Source organism: Ambystoma mexicanum, chromosome 10 (genome assembly GCF_040938575.1).
Source record: "Ambystoma mexicanum isolate Mex_15411 chromosome 10, UKY_AmexF1_1, whole genome shotgun sequence".
Lineage (NCBI taxonomy): Eukaryota > Metazoa > Chordata > Amphibia > Caudata > Ambystomatidae > Ambystoma > Ambystoma mexicanum.
In genome coordinates this window covers 1,385,387,566-1,385,402,131 of record NC_090932.1, presented here as the reverse complement: position 1 = coordinate 1,385,402,131, position 14,566 = coordinate 1,385,387,566, and the positions used below count along the sequence as shown (strand labels likewise).

General features: G+C 44.7%; 1 protein-coding gene across 3 annotated transcripts in view; it reads right to left on the bottom strand.

Moving 5' to 3' along the window:
• TRPV4 (transient receptor potential cation channel subfamily V member 4) overlaps positions 1-14,566 on the bottom strand; it is an 848,481-nt gene that overhangs the window by 100,619 nt on the left and 733,296 nt on the right. For all 3 annotated transcript variants that reach the window (XM_069619410.1, XM_069619409.1, XM_069619408.1), the window contains exons 10-12: positions 14,471-14,544; positions 11,417-11,582; positions 9,538-9,604 (exon numbers count right to left, since the gene is read on the bottom strand). In XM_069619410.1, the coding sequence (XP_069475511.1) occupies positions 9,538-9,604; positions 11,417-11,582; positions 14,471-14,544 (307 nt within the window). The remainder of the gene's footprint in view (positions 1-9,537; positions 9,605-11,416; positions 11,583-14,470; positions 14,545-14,566) is intronic.

Genomic DNA, 14,566 nt, shown 5'->3' with positions numbered 1-14,566 from the left:
ATAGAGAGCAAAGTACACCAAATTTGCCTAGAGTTGTGTTTAAGTAGATGAAAAATAACTTTTTGATTATCTGTATAGTGCAATTTACCGTTCAACCATTTTAAACTTGTTTCGGTAACGTTGTCTAACCAATTTAATCAGTTTGCCACGGATTTCAGGACGACAAATGGTTTTAATGAGCTTTCTGACCTCAACATTTTTCTGCGCTTTTAGGCATGCAACTTGAAGGTTAAATTTATGAACGTGGGTAGAGGTAACTAGCTCATTCTTATTTCGTGTGTAATTTAGTTTGTGAAGATGAAATTGGATTCTTTTGGAATTTAAGTTTTCCAAATGTAAAAGGGAGGAGTAATGTGGGGCTGAAAGCAAGAGAATATTGGGGTCACATTCTAGATTCTGAATGAATGTCAAACACACTCTAGGATTCCATCTAACTGTTTGGCGGTGACGATCAGCTTCTATCAGAGATAGAAAAAGGTTGTCATCAAAACGAGCCATAGGGATATTCAAGGACAAAGAAATTATCATATGATCTCCTAGGTTCGGATTGATGATAGTAAGGACATCAATGGTCGAGTATAGCCTCGAAGAAATAAAAAAGTAATCAATTAGAGATTTACTATCTGCTCTCGCCCAAGTATAGTGGTAACGTTCCAAGGGAAAGTAAGGTGTCTGCATGTCCCAATCAAGAAAGAAATTACTCCACAATTTCCCAAACTTCTTCGAGGTTAGCGAGTGCATATTCCACATTTCACAATTATGAACACTTATGTCATAACAATAGCAATTTAGATCACAACCGACGATTATTCTAGCTGAAGAAAATAAAATCAGACCCTTTTCTAGTACGTCGTTCATTTCACCTAAGATGGTCTCAATTGAAGTAGTGAGTTTGTTCCAATATATACAGATCAACAGAAGAATGATGGAGGGATCCTCGTCGTCTTTTAATATAATGGCAAGAATGGATTCAGAACTACTGATCCTCTCTGTGGAACACTTATAAGCGGTATTAATGAGTATCGCAAAGCCACCTGAAGGTCTTCTCCAGGACCCCCGCCTAGCGACCTGGATAAATGCGAAATAGCCCTCTATGGTAAAGATCGTCTGATTTATAGATTCTTGAATAAATATAATATCAGGCCTATGGAGATAATTTAGGCTATATCATTTTTTGAAATTGTTTATACCACATGGGTTCCACGAGATGATGTGAAGTTTAAGCAGGCTAAGAGTCTCTCATCCCTTTAGATTGATTCGGGGGCTGATCGATTTTAGGATCCCTCCATGACATCTCCTTTAGTGCTGACATGAATGACAAACTGTTTCATAGTATCAGCATCAAAATGTAACCTCTTAAATACAGATTATAAACCAACCTTTATTTGTTTATCGCAGCAATACCATGGGGCACCAGTAACACACAAATCATTACAGTTAGTGTTTTGGATGCGGCCAATCACTGTTCCCAACAGGAAAAAGCCGGCACAGTTACTGGGATGCTAGTTTCCATAGCATCAGTGCACCCATCAAGACAGCAGTGCTTTTTTCCTGAAATGTTTTCTATCCAGGGGCACCTCTCTGAGACTGGTTATTGATTCTTTCGGCTGGTTCTGTGGAGCTTAAGGAAACAGATCATAACACTGTGTGCCAGAGGGATGGGGCCAAAAAAGGTCAGTGCTAGTTGGAATGCTTGCTGAGAATTGTGTGCTTAAGAAGGATCAATTCTATATGTCTCGGGCAGCAGTGAAATGTATTGAAGGAAAAGTAACAGTAAAAGCTATTTGGTTTTAGGACATCATTTATCAATTACAGTTGTAGGAGAAATGCATAAAAATATAGAGAGCCACCGTGTTTTAAGAGACAACTAGTTGTGCGTTCTGGGAGTCTGCGAGTGAGGGTGTTGTACAAGAGGCAAAAAGGGGGGGGGGGATGACAGGAGTCTTGGTTGGATATCAGGACTAGAGAGGTCGGTGTCAGATGTGTGTTGGATGCCAAAAGGAGACAATATGAAGCAACAGCAGAGAAGGGAGATCTTTCCAGAACACAGATATTACTGAGATGCCATATTTACTATTATCATACTTCACATTTTTCAGTATGACAAATTGATGTATTGATCTAGGCATTTCTTTTTGAATCAGGAATAAGAATGATGAGCAATTATCTTTCTCTCTCAGACTGTGATAAAACACAAACAGTGGCAGACCCACGGTGCGAAATACCGATACGCACTGTAGTATGCACAGGGAAAAACAGACCGTGATAGGCACAAGCACATACTGATGAACATGCTTAATACAGCTAGTGGCCCAAATGATAGCGAGCTGCCGGCCCGTTAGTGGGATCCTTCACAATATCCATCCAACCCAAACCCTTTCAATGAAAGGTTGTGCAAGTATTACAATGCGTCAGGAGGGCGCATGTCACAACCACACTCACCCCCTCGCCCACCGTGCTCAATGAATTCAGGTATGGTTGAAAATTCTTAAGGGCACAGGCAGAAAATGAGGGCCTACGTCAATTATTACAACTGCAGCATCTCTTCCAAACCCAGCATGATATGATATGGCATTTATAACGCGCCTATACACAAGTGTATCAAGGCGCGACGATGCATGGAAAGGGGAACAGAGGGAAGACCGGACAACGATCTTACTAGGCCAGGTGAGATGGAGATCGCACAAGTGCAGGGGAGCGGGGAAGGGGAGAAGTGCCGGGGGGGGGGACATGGACCGGTGGGTCCTCTATTGATGGAAGAAGTGAAGGCAAAAAGGCAAAAAAGGTTGCGCCTTGAAACACTTGTGAATAGGCGCATTATAAATGACATATCATATCATACATGCCAAGTGGACTTTCATCATGTATGACGACTTCTCCAACTTCTGTCTACATTCATATGTTTAGGGATGAAAAGATGCAAGCACAAATTCTTGCTGGCAGAAAAACCAACACTCAACAATAGTTAAAAGTGTCCCAAGTTACATAGGATAATGTAGGGGAATGGAAAGAGGGCAATCCTTTATGAAATACATGGCACCGCCAATGCACAACAAAAGCCCGGTTTATTCTTGGAGTCGTGAGTTACCATAACACTTGGACTTTTTTTTTTAAGTGGGCTGATGGACGGCGACTGTACTTATCAATTGGCAGATTGTTCTTGAGGAACCTGCTCTGGGCTATGAAAAAAAGAAATACTAATACTGAAGCCTCTGGAAGGAACTGAACTGGTGGTGAAACCTCATAATGAACAGGGACCACACTCTTCCACACAAGGGCCAATTTATGAAAAGTAAAGTCAGCAGGTCTCCTCTCCTGAAAGCTGCTTAAGAAGCCCTTTTTACCTGCGTGTAATTTTAGCTTACAGCACTCTGCATGTTGTGAGCCTGTGTAAGTTCGATGCTTATAACAGCAAACAATGAAACTAACTACCAGCCCAGACAGGCCTTAATGGACGCCTCGGTAGTGTGTCAAAGTTCCATGAGGGAGGCTTGGGGATGGGACTGGGGTGACCCTGTGGGTGCCCCAAACTCCCTCTGTGATGCAGGCCAGGGAGGAGGTTCACAGTCCATCACCAGCCTCAGTGTAAAGTCTGGCATGGAGACCCCTAAAAGACATAGGCCCCCTTATCCTCAGAACCCCTAATTCCCAGAGCTCCCAATGTACACACATCGTATGGGAGGATGGAAGGGAATGACACGGGTTGCACTGGCTAAAGTTATGTTAGGGAGGAACAGGCCCCATGGTTACCCATTGTGCCCCCCAAAAGTGTTACCCCGACAAACAGGAAGAGATTAGGGAAAGCCTACAGCACACCAGGTCCAGAGAAGAACAAGTTACTTACCAACTGTAACGTTCTTTCGACTGGATGTTCCTCCCACGTATTCCTCATCTTGTGATAATTCGTTATCTCCAGCTTCGCTGCTTCGGAAATAAAAATTCTCGGCAGAGGGCGCTGTGCTCGAGGTCATGGCGTCGATTGTCCCTCGACGTACTCCGTACTCTGTCGACGTCACCGATGGTATAAATAGCTCGAGCCGTGCTCGAGCCGTGCCCGTTGCTTCAGTTCTGTTTTTTCGATGCGATATATATAGGAGGAACAGCCAGGCGTGCCCCATGACCGATACATTCTTCGTGAGAGGAAAGTGTAAGAAAACGTAAACTGTACTGTGGGGTAGGATGGGAGGGTCGATGAGGAATACATGGGAGGAACATCCAGAATGTTACAGTTGGTAAGTAACTTGTTCTTCGAATGGATTGTGTCCTCCCACGTATTCCTCATCTTGTGATAGGCTCCCATAGCAGTATCAATTTTTGGAGGCGGGAGTACTAATTTCAGTTTTCGTGGACAGAATGCAGAACTGCCTTGGCAAATAAACCCTAGTTAGAGGAGGCAGTATCCAAACAATAATGTTTAAGAAAAGTATGCACTGTTTTCCAGGTTGCAGCTGCACAAATATCTGCTGCTGGGACTCTCAACTATGGCTAATATGATCCAGCGGGAAATGGTCTGTTTTGTTACAGATAAGCCTAATTTATGACCAGTATAACCCACAAATAGTTGGTCATCTTGTCTCAATTTAGCCATCCTTGAGATGTAAAAACTAAGAGCCCTCTTGGGATCTAATATGTGTAATCGCTCCTCTTCTTTGCCCAGATGAGGAGGAGGATAAAAGGTTGGTAGTACTATTTCTTGTGACAAATGGAAGTCCGAGACTACTTTTGGCAAGAACGAAGGTTTAACTTTAAGGACTACCCTTATAAAAAATAGTATATGGTGGTTTGCATGAGAGAGCCTCAAGTTCGCTAACCCTGCGGGCTGATGATAGGGCCACAAGAAGGACAGTTTTTAGAGTCAAAAGCCTCAATGGACATGAGTGCAGAGGCTCAAAAGGTATGCAAGTCAAGAATTTTAATACTAAATTTAAGTCCCAAGTTGGTACATGAAAAGGTACTGGAGGGTATACATTAGTAAGCCCCTTTAAGAATTGAGTTATTAACGGTATTTTGAAATATGAAACCCCTTCCGAGGAGCGCTTGAAAATGGACAGCGCAGCAAGGTATCCTTTGATTGTTCCCATCTGGAGCCCCATATTAGCTAGATGTAGTAGAAAAGAAAGCACCATTGGGGTGCCACACTGAAAAGGTCCAGATCCTTGTCTTTGCACCAGTTACTAAACCTGTTTCATCGACATCGGTACAAAGATTTTGTTGCTGGTCTTCTGGGCGAAAGCAAGATTTCCATTACGTCATCCGGAAGATCCCAATCCTTGTATCTCAACCGCTCAGAAACCATGCGTGAAGATTGAGTGTCTTGGCCTCTGGATGGAGAACCCGACCTTCCTCTTGCGAGAGACGATCCTCTCTTTGCGGAAGACGTATTGGAGGGCAGATGGACATGTCCAGAAGGTCCGGGTACCACGTACTGATCGCACTTCCGGTTGATCGCAGTGGCGAACAGATCCACTTGAGGGGTTCCCCAAAGGGTGAAGATCTCCAGAAGGACTTCCTGAGCCAGCTCCCACTCGTGAGAGACCGTGCTCTGCCTGCTCAGAGCGTCTGCCGCCATGTTCTTCTCTCCGGCTAGGTGAATTGCTGATAGAGAGATTCCTTCTCGTATTGCCCAGAACCAGAGCTGCATTGCCTCTCTGCACAGTGGCAGTGACCCTACTCCTCCTCTTTTGTTGAGTTAGTACATGGCCACCATGTTGTCCGTCATTATCAGGACATTCTTTCCCTGTACAGAGGGCAGAAAGGCCTTCAGAGCTAGTCTGATTGCCCTCAGCTCCAACAGGTTGATGTGTAGTTTTGTCTCCGATGGAGACCAACGACCGCTGATTGTCAGATCGTTGGTGTGTGCTCCCCACCCCGTGAGTGAGGCGTCCGTCACTACAGTTATCTCCGGCCATGGTTGCCAAAAAGACTCTCCCTTGAGAATGTTTTCATTGCAAGCCCACCATAGAAGATCCTGAGCAACTTTGCTCGGGACTTGCAGAAGATTCGGCATATTCCCAGAGAACTGGGACCACTGAGTTCTGAGTGCCCATTGAAGGGATCTCATTCTCAACCTGGCCTCTGGTACTAGGAAAATGCAGGATGCCATGAGGCCGAGCAACCTGAGAAAATCGAAGGCCGGTAGACGTTGGGCATTCTGAAACTTCGTTACAATCTGCTGGATGTGGAGAGCTCTCACTTCGGGAGGAGAGGCTTTTCCCGATGAAGTGTCCAAGACTGCTAAGATAAACTGGAACTTCTGGGATGGTATCATGTAGGACTTCTTGAAATTGAGGGAGAAGCCCAATTTGTGGAGGAAGTGGCAGTTGATCGAAAGATGTTCCTGAGCTTGTTCTGGAGAACTTGCTCTGATCAACCAGTCATCCAGGTAGGGATATATGTGAATACCTCCTCTCCTGAGACTTGCTGCCACAACCGCCAACAGTTTGGTGAAAACCCTCGGGGCGGAGGTCAACCCGAATGACAGAACTCGAAACTGATAATGAGAATTGCCAATCGCGAACCTCAGGTACTTTCTGTGCTTTGGATGGATTGGCACATGTAAGTAAGCATCCTGAAGGTCCAATGATACCAACCAATCTTGGAGTTGGAGAGCCTGAAGGATCTGAGAAAGAGTCACCATCTTGAACTTGTCCTTCCTGAGGAACTTGTTCAAGTTTCTCAAGTCCAAGATGGGTCTCAGTCCTCCGTCCTTTTTTGGGATGAGTAAATATGGGGAGTACCAACCCCTGTTCCTCTCCACTACAGGTACCAGTTTTATGGCACCTTTCTCTAGCAGGGTTAAAATTTCCTGCAACAGGAGCGGATCGGGAATTTTGGCAGAGTTGGCTCCCGGTGGATGATTCTGAGGCCTTTTTAGAAAGGGGAGACGGTAACCTTGGCCTACTGTTTCCAGTGCCCAAGCATCTGAGGTAATGCCCTGCCATTCCTTCAGATGTTGAGAGATCCTGCCTCACACTGGTGTTTTGTGTAACAAGGTCTCAGAGGGATTTGGAGGCGGCTGCAGGAGTGGCTGAGGGTACAGATGCCGCTCCTGGGGCTGATTTTGCATCTCTTCCTCGTGCTCCACGAGGGAAGTTTCGTTTGCCCCTTTGAGAAGCCTGTCCTCTTCCTCTACCAAAAGAGGAGTAGTATCGAAAAGAACGACCCCTCCAGGAAGATGAGCCGGAATAGGGTTTTTGAGGCTGGCGCAAAGAGGCGCTAAGTGATTTAGCTGCCGCTTTCGAGGTCTGAAGTTTTTCTAGGAATTCATCAGCCTTTCTGCCAAAGAGCCTCAAGCCATCAACGGGCATGTTGAGAAGTCTGGCTTGCACGTCTGGTGCAAACCACGACTTCCTCAACCACGCAAATCTGCATAGCACAAAGCTTGCAGCCATGGATCTGCTGATACTATCAGCAGTAGCCAGTCCAGACTGGAGACATTCCCCCATTGCCTCCTTCCCGTCTTTGACTATATTCAGGAAGCCTTCCCTTTCCTCGCCTTCCGGAAAATGATCAACACCGCCGAAATACAGTCCCACAGGCTATGGGTAAACCTGGCTAGGGTACTGGTGACATTTGCCGATTTAAGTGCCATTCTGCCTGACGTGAAAACTTTACGTGCCCAGGCATCAATTTTTTTATCCTCTCTATCTTGAGGGATAGTTGGATAAGCAGTTTGTTTTGAAGTAGATGCTGCCTGAATGACTAAACTCTCTGGAGTCGGATGTTTATTCAAATATTCAGGATTCATTCCAGCCGGTCTATATTTTCTTGGAAAAGTGCTATCTGCAGCAGCAATAGTTTCTGGCTTCTCCCAGTTTTTCTCCACAGTCCTTTGGAGGGCTCTGTGGAAAGGGAGAACAGGATCTTTCTGAGGTCCCTTGACAATTATATCGTCATGTCATCTTGTTCAAAAATGGGTGAAGTATTACCCCAACCCATATATTCAACTACCCTGGTCATAAGACCCCTGTACCCAGCATCTGCATGCTCTGCAGGATCAGGTTTGGCGAACTCTAATTCTGGGGATGTGTCAACTCCACTGGCAGAATGTAGAGTATCACTCAGGTCTCTCATTCTAGATTCCTGGTCAATAAGTTCCTCAGGAACTTGTCTTGTACCATAAGTAACTCCCAAAGGAGTAACCTCGTCTTCTTCTGAAGCAGACTCTTCATAGATTGTTGACATAGATTTGAAAAAGTCTGACTAGGGCAAAGGAGTGAATCTCCTTTCTTCCTCTTCCATCTGCTTCGAAGGAATTGGCAAATCCTTCGAAGTTGTCGAAGGGGTCTTCGAAGTCTTCGAAAGGGTCTTCGAACATGACTTTGATAATGGCCTTGAGGATGTTTTTGGCTTTGGAGTCGAAATTATTGACGTCGAGGGCATCGACGAAGTTGTCGAAGTCTTCAATGACTTGTGTTTCTTGTATGGCACTGGAGAAGTGCTCGACTCTCAAAGAGTCTTCGACGGTTTTACGTCGACTCAAGGTTTTCTGGATTCCTCGATGCTACCGGTCTTTGCCATAGTAGCCCTGGACTTCCCTTTGTCGTCCAATGGAGCGACTTTAGGGGTATGGCTTTTTCGAGGGTCTTTCGAGGGGGTCGGGCCGCATTCTCGAAAACCTCCATCTTTTTGCGGAATTCTTCCCACTTACTGGGAGAATCCGATTTAGTCGGACAACGAATTTCTTCGGTCGACTTTGAAGAAGATGATGATGAGGGAGATCTATATCTCCTTTTCATTTTTTTCGATGATGACAAAGAGTGTCTCGATCTACTCCTAGATCGAGATCTCTTTGAGTGCCTATGGCGATCCAATTCCTTAGAATCAGTCGCTTTCTTGTGTCTTTTTGACAAAACCTTTTTTGAGGCTTCCCTCCCCACTGACAGTTTACCTCTCCTCTCACGAAGAGCTTTTTTGGTCATAGATTGGCAGGACCCGCAGTCGTCGGTTCGGTGACTGGAACCGAGACACCAGAGACAAATCCGGTGAGGATTGGTGATCGAAATCTTAGATCCACAATCTGCACACTTCTTGAACCCAGTCCTGGGTGTCGAAGGTGTTGAAGATGACGACATTTTCTTCACAGAAAATAGAAGCGTGCCGTTCTCGATAGCGAAGCAATCGGAAAAACGGAACTGAAGCAACGGGCGCGGCTCGAGCTATTTATGCCATCAGTGATGTTGACAGAGTACGGAGTACGTCGAGGGACAATCGACACCACGACCTCGAGCACAGCGCCCTCTGCCGAGAAAACATTTTTCCGAAGCAGCGAAGCTGGAGATAACGAATTATCACAAGATGAGGAATACGAAGGAGGACACAATCCAATCAAAAGAGGTCACATGAAGCTACCAAGTCCAGAACACTCCTTCAGATACAAGGACACCCCTGCCTGGTCGTGTGGAGACCCCTAGTTGTATCATTTTGTTCTTAACATTGCTGCGAATGCTTCCTCCCTTATTATTACTTGTTGAAATATATTCACATTGGTTTCTGTCACCATTTGAGCATTCTGTGCATTTTGTGGAAAATAAATACCTGAGGCATAACCAATCATGAACAGCAGGTACACCAACAGGAAGCGGAAGAGGTCTTTAAAGAGGATCTGTGAAAAAAGCATAATTTTTAGTTTTAATAGGCTCGCAGTTTTTTCAAAACGCGATTACAAACTGCACTATTGTCACCTAGCATGCAACCACCAGAGCTATCTGACCCTTTAAAATCATTTAGCCCACTAGTGATGCCTTATACAGATGGTGTCCTGTTAAATAGATCACTTCTTCTATGGGTTGGACAGGTACATTATTGTCAGCCACTCAGAAATGAAATCTGCTTCACGACCCAGCCACTTTCCCGATTAAAACCGAAAGCCTCTCAACACCCACGGAATCCCTTTTGACTTCTACCAGTGTGTCATAAAATGCTCAGAGGTGGCCCACTGTAGTAATGCAGCATTACATTTAGAATGGAGACCGGGGAAAGCCACACGTTCTAGATACTGTGATGAAGTCCTCTGGCTGATTCTGGGGACAGCCAAGGGAGTGACTCTGGGAACCAGTGCCATCTTAAGCTGGTGGATTCTGGGCCTTGGGGCAGTATGGAGAGGATCACCCACCTCCCCCATCACCCTCTCCCTTGGTCCCCGTCACAGGGCATGGACCAATCACTACACTCCTGCAAAAGACAAATTCTGGAGGCCCTGACTAACCTTGGACCCTCTGTAAGTTAGGGTAGGGCAGTGCTGGTCATCCTGAACTTCATGAGTCCTTTAGTAAGGTTGTGCGGGACAGTTCTAGTGAACCACGTCCCAAACTGAGTTAGCTGAAGCACCCTCAAAGCAGACCCAAAAGCAGAACATTGAAAAACAAACCCATCGTTCCCACCAGAGTCCATTTAATTCAAGCGTCATTAGCAGCATTTATCCTTAAACTGTTTCCTTTCAATCACTAGGATCAGAGAAGTTCATTTAAAGCATGAGTCTCCCGGAGCTCTGGAGATCTGTGCTTGATAAAATGGCAGAACGTTCTCTCACTGGAGATACAATGTTGCAGATACAATGTAGCAGTTCTCTCACTGGAGATGCAATGTAGCAGTTCTCTCACTGGAGATACACTGTTGCAGATACAATGTAGCAGTTCTCTCACTGGAGATACAATGTTGCAGTTTACATGTCAGTCACTCTCTGCGCATTCAGAAAGTTTAGAAAGCTTATCACAAGTTTCTCCAGCATACAATTTAGGTGCTGAGGGAAACAAAGAGCAAGGTTTGAAGGTTTTACCTCAATCAATCATAACCAATGGTATTGCTCTGACAAACCCTCCAAACCATTGTTTATAGCATGCTGAACCATTATAGAAGGGGAAGAACCATGTGTAGTTTAAGGGGTCAGAAAAGTCGGACTTCCTCCTTCTTAAACACTCTGAAATCACCTTGCATGTAGCCCAGGAGGAAGAACGAAATCCGCACTAGGAGGGGGAGGAATTGCTTTGCAGACCAGCCTTGTGCTATTAGGTAAGCACAATGAATTCAGAGAGGTTTTCTATATGAATGCATTATTTGACTCTTTAAAGACAAACCAATATTAAGTAATAAATTCAACCCAACCTGCAAAACTAACCACTTGATCTAGGTTTTGCCAATAATGTTGCAAAGGCGATTCCAGCTCACATACCACATTGGTCCCTCCCCCATGCTGAGAAATGACCTACTTTATTTATAGCCCTTGTTATGCTTAGAACAGGGAGAAATAGAGCAGGTTGCACTATATATACCGTTTGATAATGCTAAAATCATCCGCAAGGAAAGAGGTCCCCTTGTAAACTACGCGTCTCAAACATTGCCCCAAAAGTATTCACAGATGGGCCATGCTCCCCAGGTGATGGCCAGGCCCACTCTAGCCAACGAGATGCCAACTGACCTTCTGGATCATGATGCTGTACGTTCCGGTCAGCTTTAACCCTCGAGTGAAGTAAAGTGTGTTCATCCAACCAAGGACCAGGGCAAAGACCATGACGGCGAGGTAAGCTTCAATGCCAGCCAGATACAGCGCTGCGGTGACGATCACCAGCACCGAATAAATGAAGCTGCAAGAGAAGAAGGGATGGTCAATGCAAGCAGCAACAGGGAAAGGTCAACAGGAAGAATGGAGGGAGAGCATGCGTGCAAGTGTAAACATCACACACGAATAGGACCATGTGTCGTCTCTAGACTTATGCCAGGGGACAGTTTAAAATTCTGAAAAGGAAAATGGTTTTCAAAGAGAGTTTACAGTGAAAGAGGCAAGGCGGAATGGGGACAATATATAGAACACAGCGCAACATGCTGCAGCAGACGAATGGACAGAATACGAGGGTCTGGTTTGAGGTAATCCTAAACCGACTACTTGGCTAGGTGTTATTTACACACAAAAGCTTCCGTGTAGATGTTGCCTAAAGGCAACTGAAAATAAAGGAACTTTTCGAGACAGATGCCACCAACTTTCTTTATTGCAGACTCTTGCAAACCCAGCTGCTGCAATTTGGGGGTTGGCTCCCTAGCTGGGAGCTTGGATGCTAACGAATGCCCCTTTTTGAAACAGGCATACAAAAACCCTCTGAAAATATTGTTCACCCCCAAACGTTTTCTAACCTATATTTAAAAAAGTAAAACTAACAGCAGGCAAACTCCATCCAATAACAGCGATCGGAACGCAGCAGTACTTACCACTATGGGCTTCCATTTATAAATGAGGAAACCCTTCGCCTTTAGTTGTGTTTTCCAACATTAGTCAGTGATTGTACTACCTAGTATGGAATTTGGTGAGAAACGTGCACGTCACAGATATAAACCACCTTAAGCTGGGGACTAACCTTTAGCGAGGCAATTATCCTACACTAATGACCTTCTCTCCTATCATTAGCACTACTTTTTTCTGACTCGGATCAGTTAATACATGGATGCAATATAAATGGCCAATACTCTATTAACCACAACACATACAAAACCTGTGCTTTTATTCCAAAGCATAGTAATGCATGGACGAACACTGCACGGGTAAATGAAGTCAAGACTGGTAAGAGAGGTTCCCTCTTTGTCAGTCCAGCATGGCCGTGCTTCTTCTTGCCAAATCCTAAATAAATCCTTACTCTTTTCCCAAGACAGTGGGTTACCAGAAATGTTGAGTGACAAAAGGACAAAAGAAGTCCGCAATGGCTTTTCCAGGATCTCTGGAGTTTAAGAACTGCGTAGTTATTGGGGCTACTTCAGAGGACAGGCTCTCAGAATTTCAAGCAAAGACCTTAAGACACTGAAACATTGCATGTATGGCCAAGGTTGTGTGTGTAGTCTCGCTCTTTGCACCCATCCATCCAGCAACCAAGACAGACCGAGAAAGATCTAGCAGCCTAGAATCTGTAGATCCATCCAGATGAGTGGGTGGAGGGCTATAAAGGGGGTGTGTTGGGTGGGTGTGGGGTGTGTGTGTGCCCATCTCTGTGTAGGTTTTTCTACTCTAAAATCAGCCAGTTCAACTTTATTCCGGCATCGTAATGGCATAAATGCCTAATAACATAAATGGCATAAATGCATAATACAAGTTAAAATGTGCAAAATACGAAGGTCGTGAAACTGTGCAAAATACGCATGAACATGTACGTCTTAGCATTATATGCCGATTCGAAGTTGCATAAGCAAAGCAGCAGCGCTCATGAATAAACAACCCTCATTATAACAAACGATATCGAGCTAAAAAACGTCATCCTTGTGGTCATTGGTGCAGACTAAAGCTGTCACTTATACACAGATTCTAATACATTAAAATAAATCACGCTTGCTTATCACTCAAGGTAAATCCAAGGTTACAATGCTTCACCCAAGGGGGTTATGACATCTAAGCAGACCACCTTCTCCAGGCAAGTACTTGCCTGTCGAGTGAGCTGCAAGACTATCCTTGGCGGCACTGCAGCGTAACAGCCTGTGCAGCAGTTCTGACAGATCGAGCTCTGAAAATGTGTCTCTAGAATCATCTACATACCTCTACAAAATCAGATCTAGGCAGGTTGGCCCAAGACAAATGGGTGGGTATGGAATGCAAAGTGGCCTTATAGAGTGCCACTTCTTCCCCACATTTCAGTAAATCACACCCATTTTCCATTCTGCAATATTTCAGAGGTGATTATTCTAGTTCTACTATTTTATTCATCTAGATTTTCCTTTCTTTACTACTAATCTGTTGTCCCTTCCACCAGGGACGTAATTTCAACAAAATGCCAGAGGTAGCAGAAGTGACATCACACCCCCCCCCCCAACCCCCTGAAGTTACATCATGGGAAGCAATAGAACATGACCTTTCACCCCTTTGATGAGTCTAGTCATTATTGTGTAGAATTACAGAAAGCTAAATTATGAGTTGTTCCTATTGTTTCTTATTTAGGGTCACTGCTCAAAGTGTTACACTTGTGGAACAACCTGTTTTTATTATTTTTATTTATTTTTATTTTTAAAGAGGTCTCAACATAAATTCCAATCACTACAAAAACAAAGAGAAACATGGCACTGGCCATAGCCCAGGAGCTTCAATGTAAAAAAATTAATGCAATTTTTTTTTGTAGGGGTACCAAGGGAGACAACAGGGGTCGCAGTTGCGACACCTGGCGACCCCCAAATGACATCCCTCCATTCTCCATTTGTTTGCAGCATAATTTATGGCAAAAAGACAAAAAGAAAAGTCAGTTGTACGACCAAAGTCCTTGGCACACCTCATGCGTGTGTGTGTGTGTTTGCGCGTGCGTGCGTGCGTGCGTGCGTGCGTGTATAGCTGCGCTGGGGTATTGTGGAAGCACATGTATAACACACTGAAGCTTTTTACCCTATCTTGTCCTTTGACCTGGCCAAGAAATTTGATGTGCGGTGGTTTCAAACCTCCAAAGATCCTATATTTCTATAATACGGTGAGGGTTCAGTGTAAATGTCAGTAAACAGGACATAAACTTACTACAGTAACTGAAATGAGCCGTCAATAAATAGCGAGTTCACCCCAGGACACTTCTTCATAAAGAGGTCTTTGACCTAAAGGAAAAACAAGGTACAA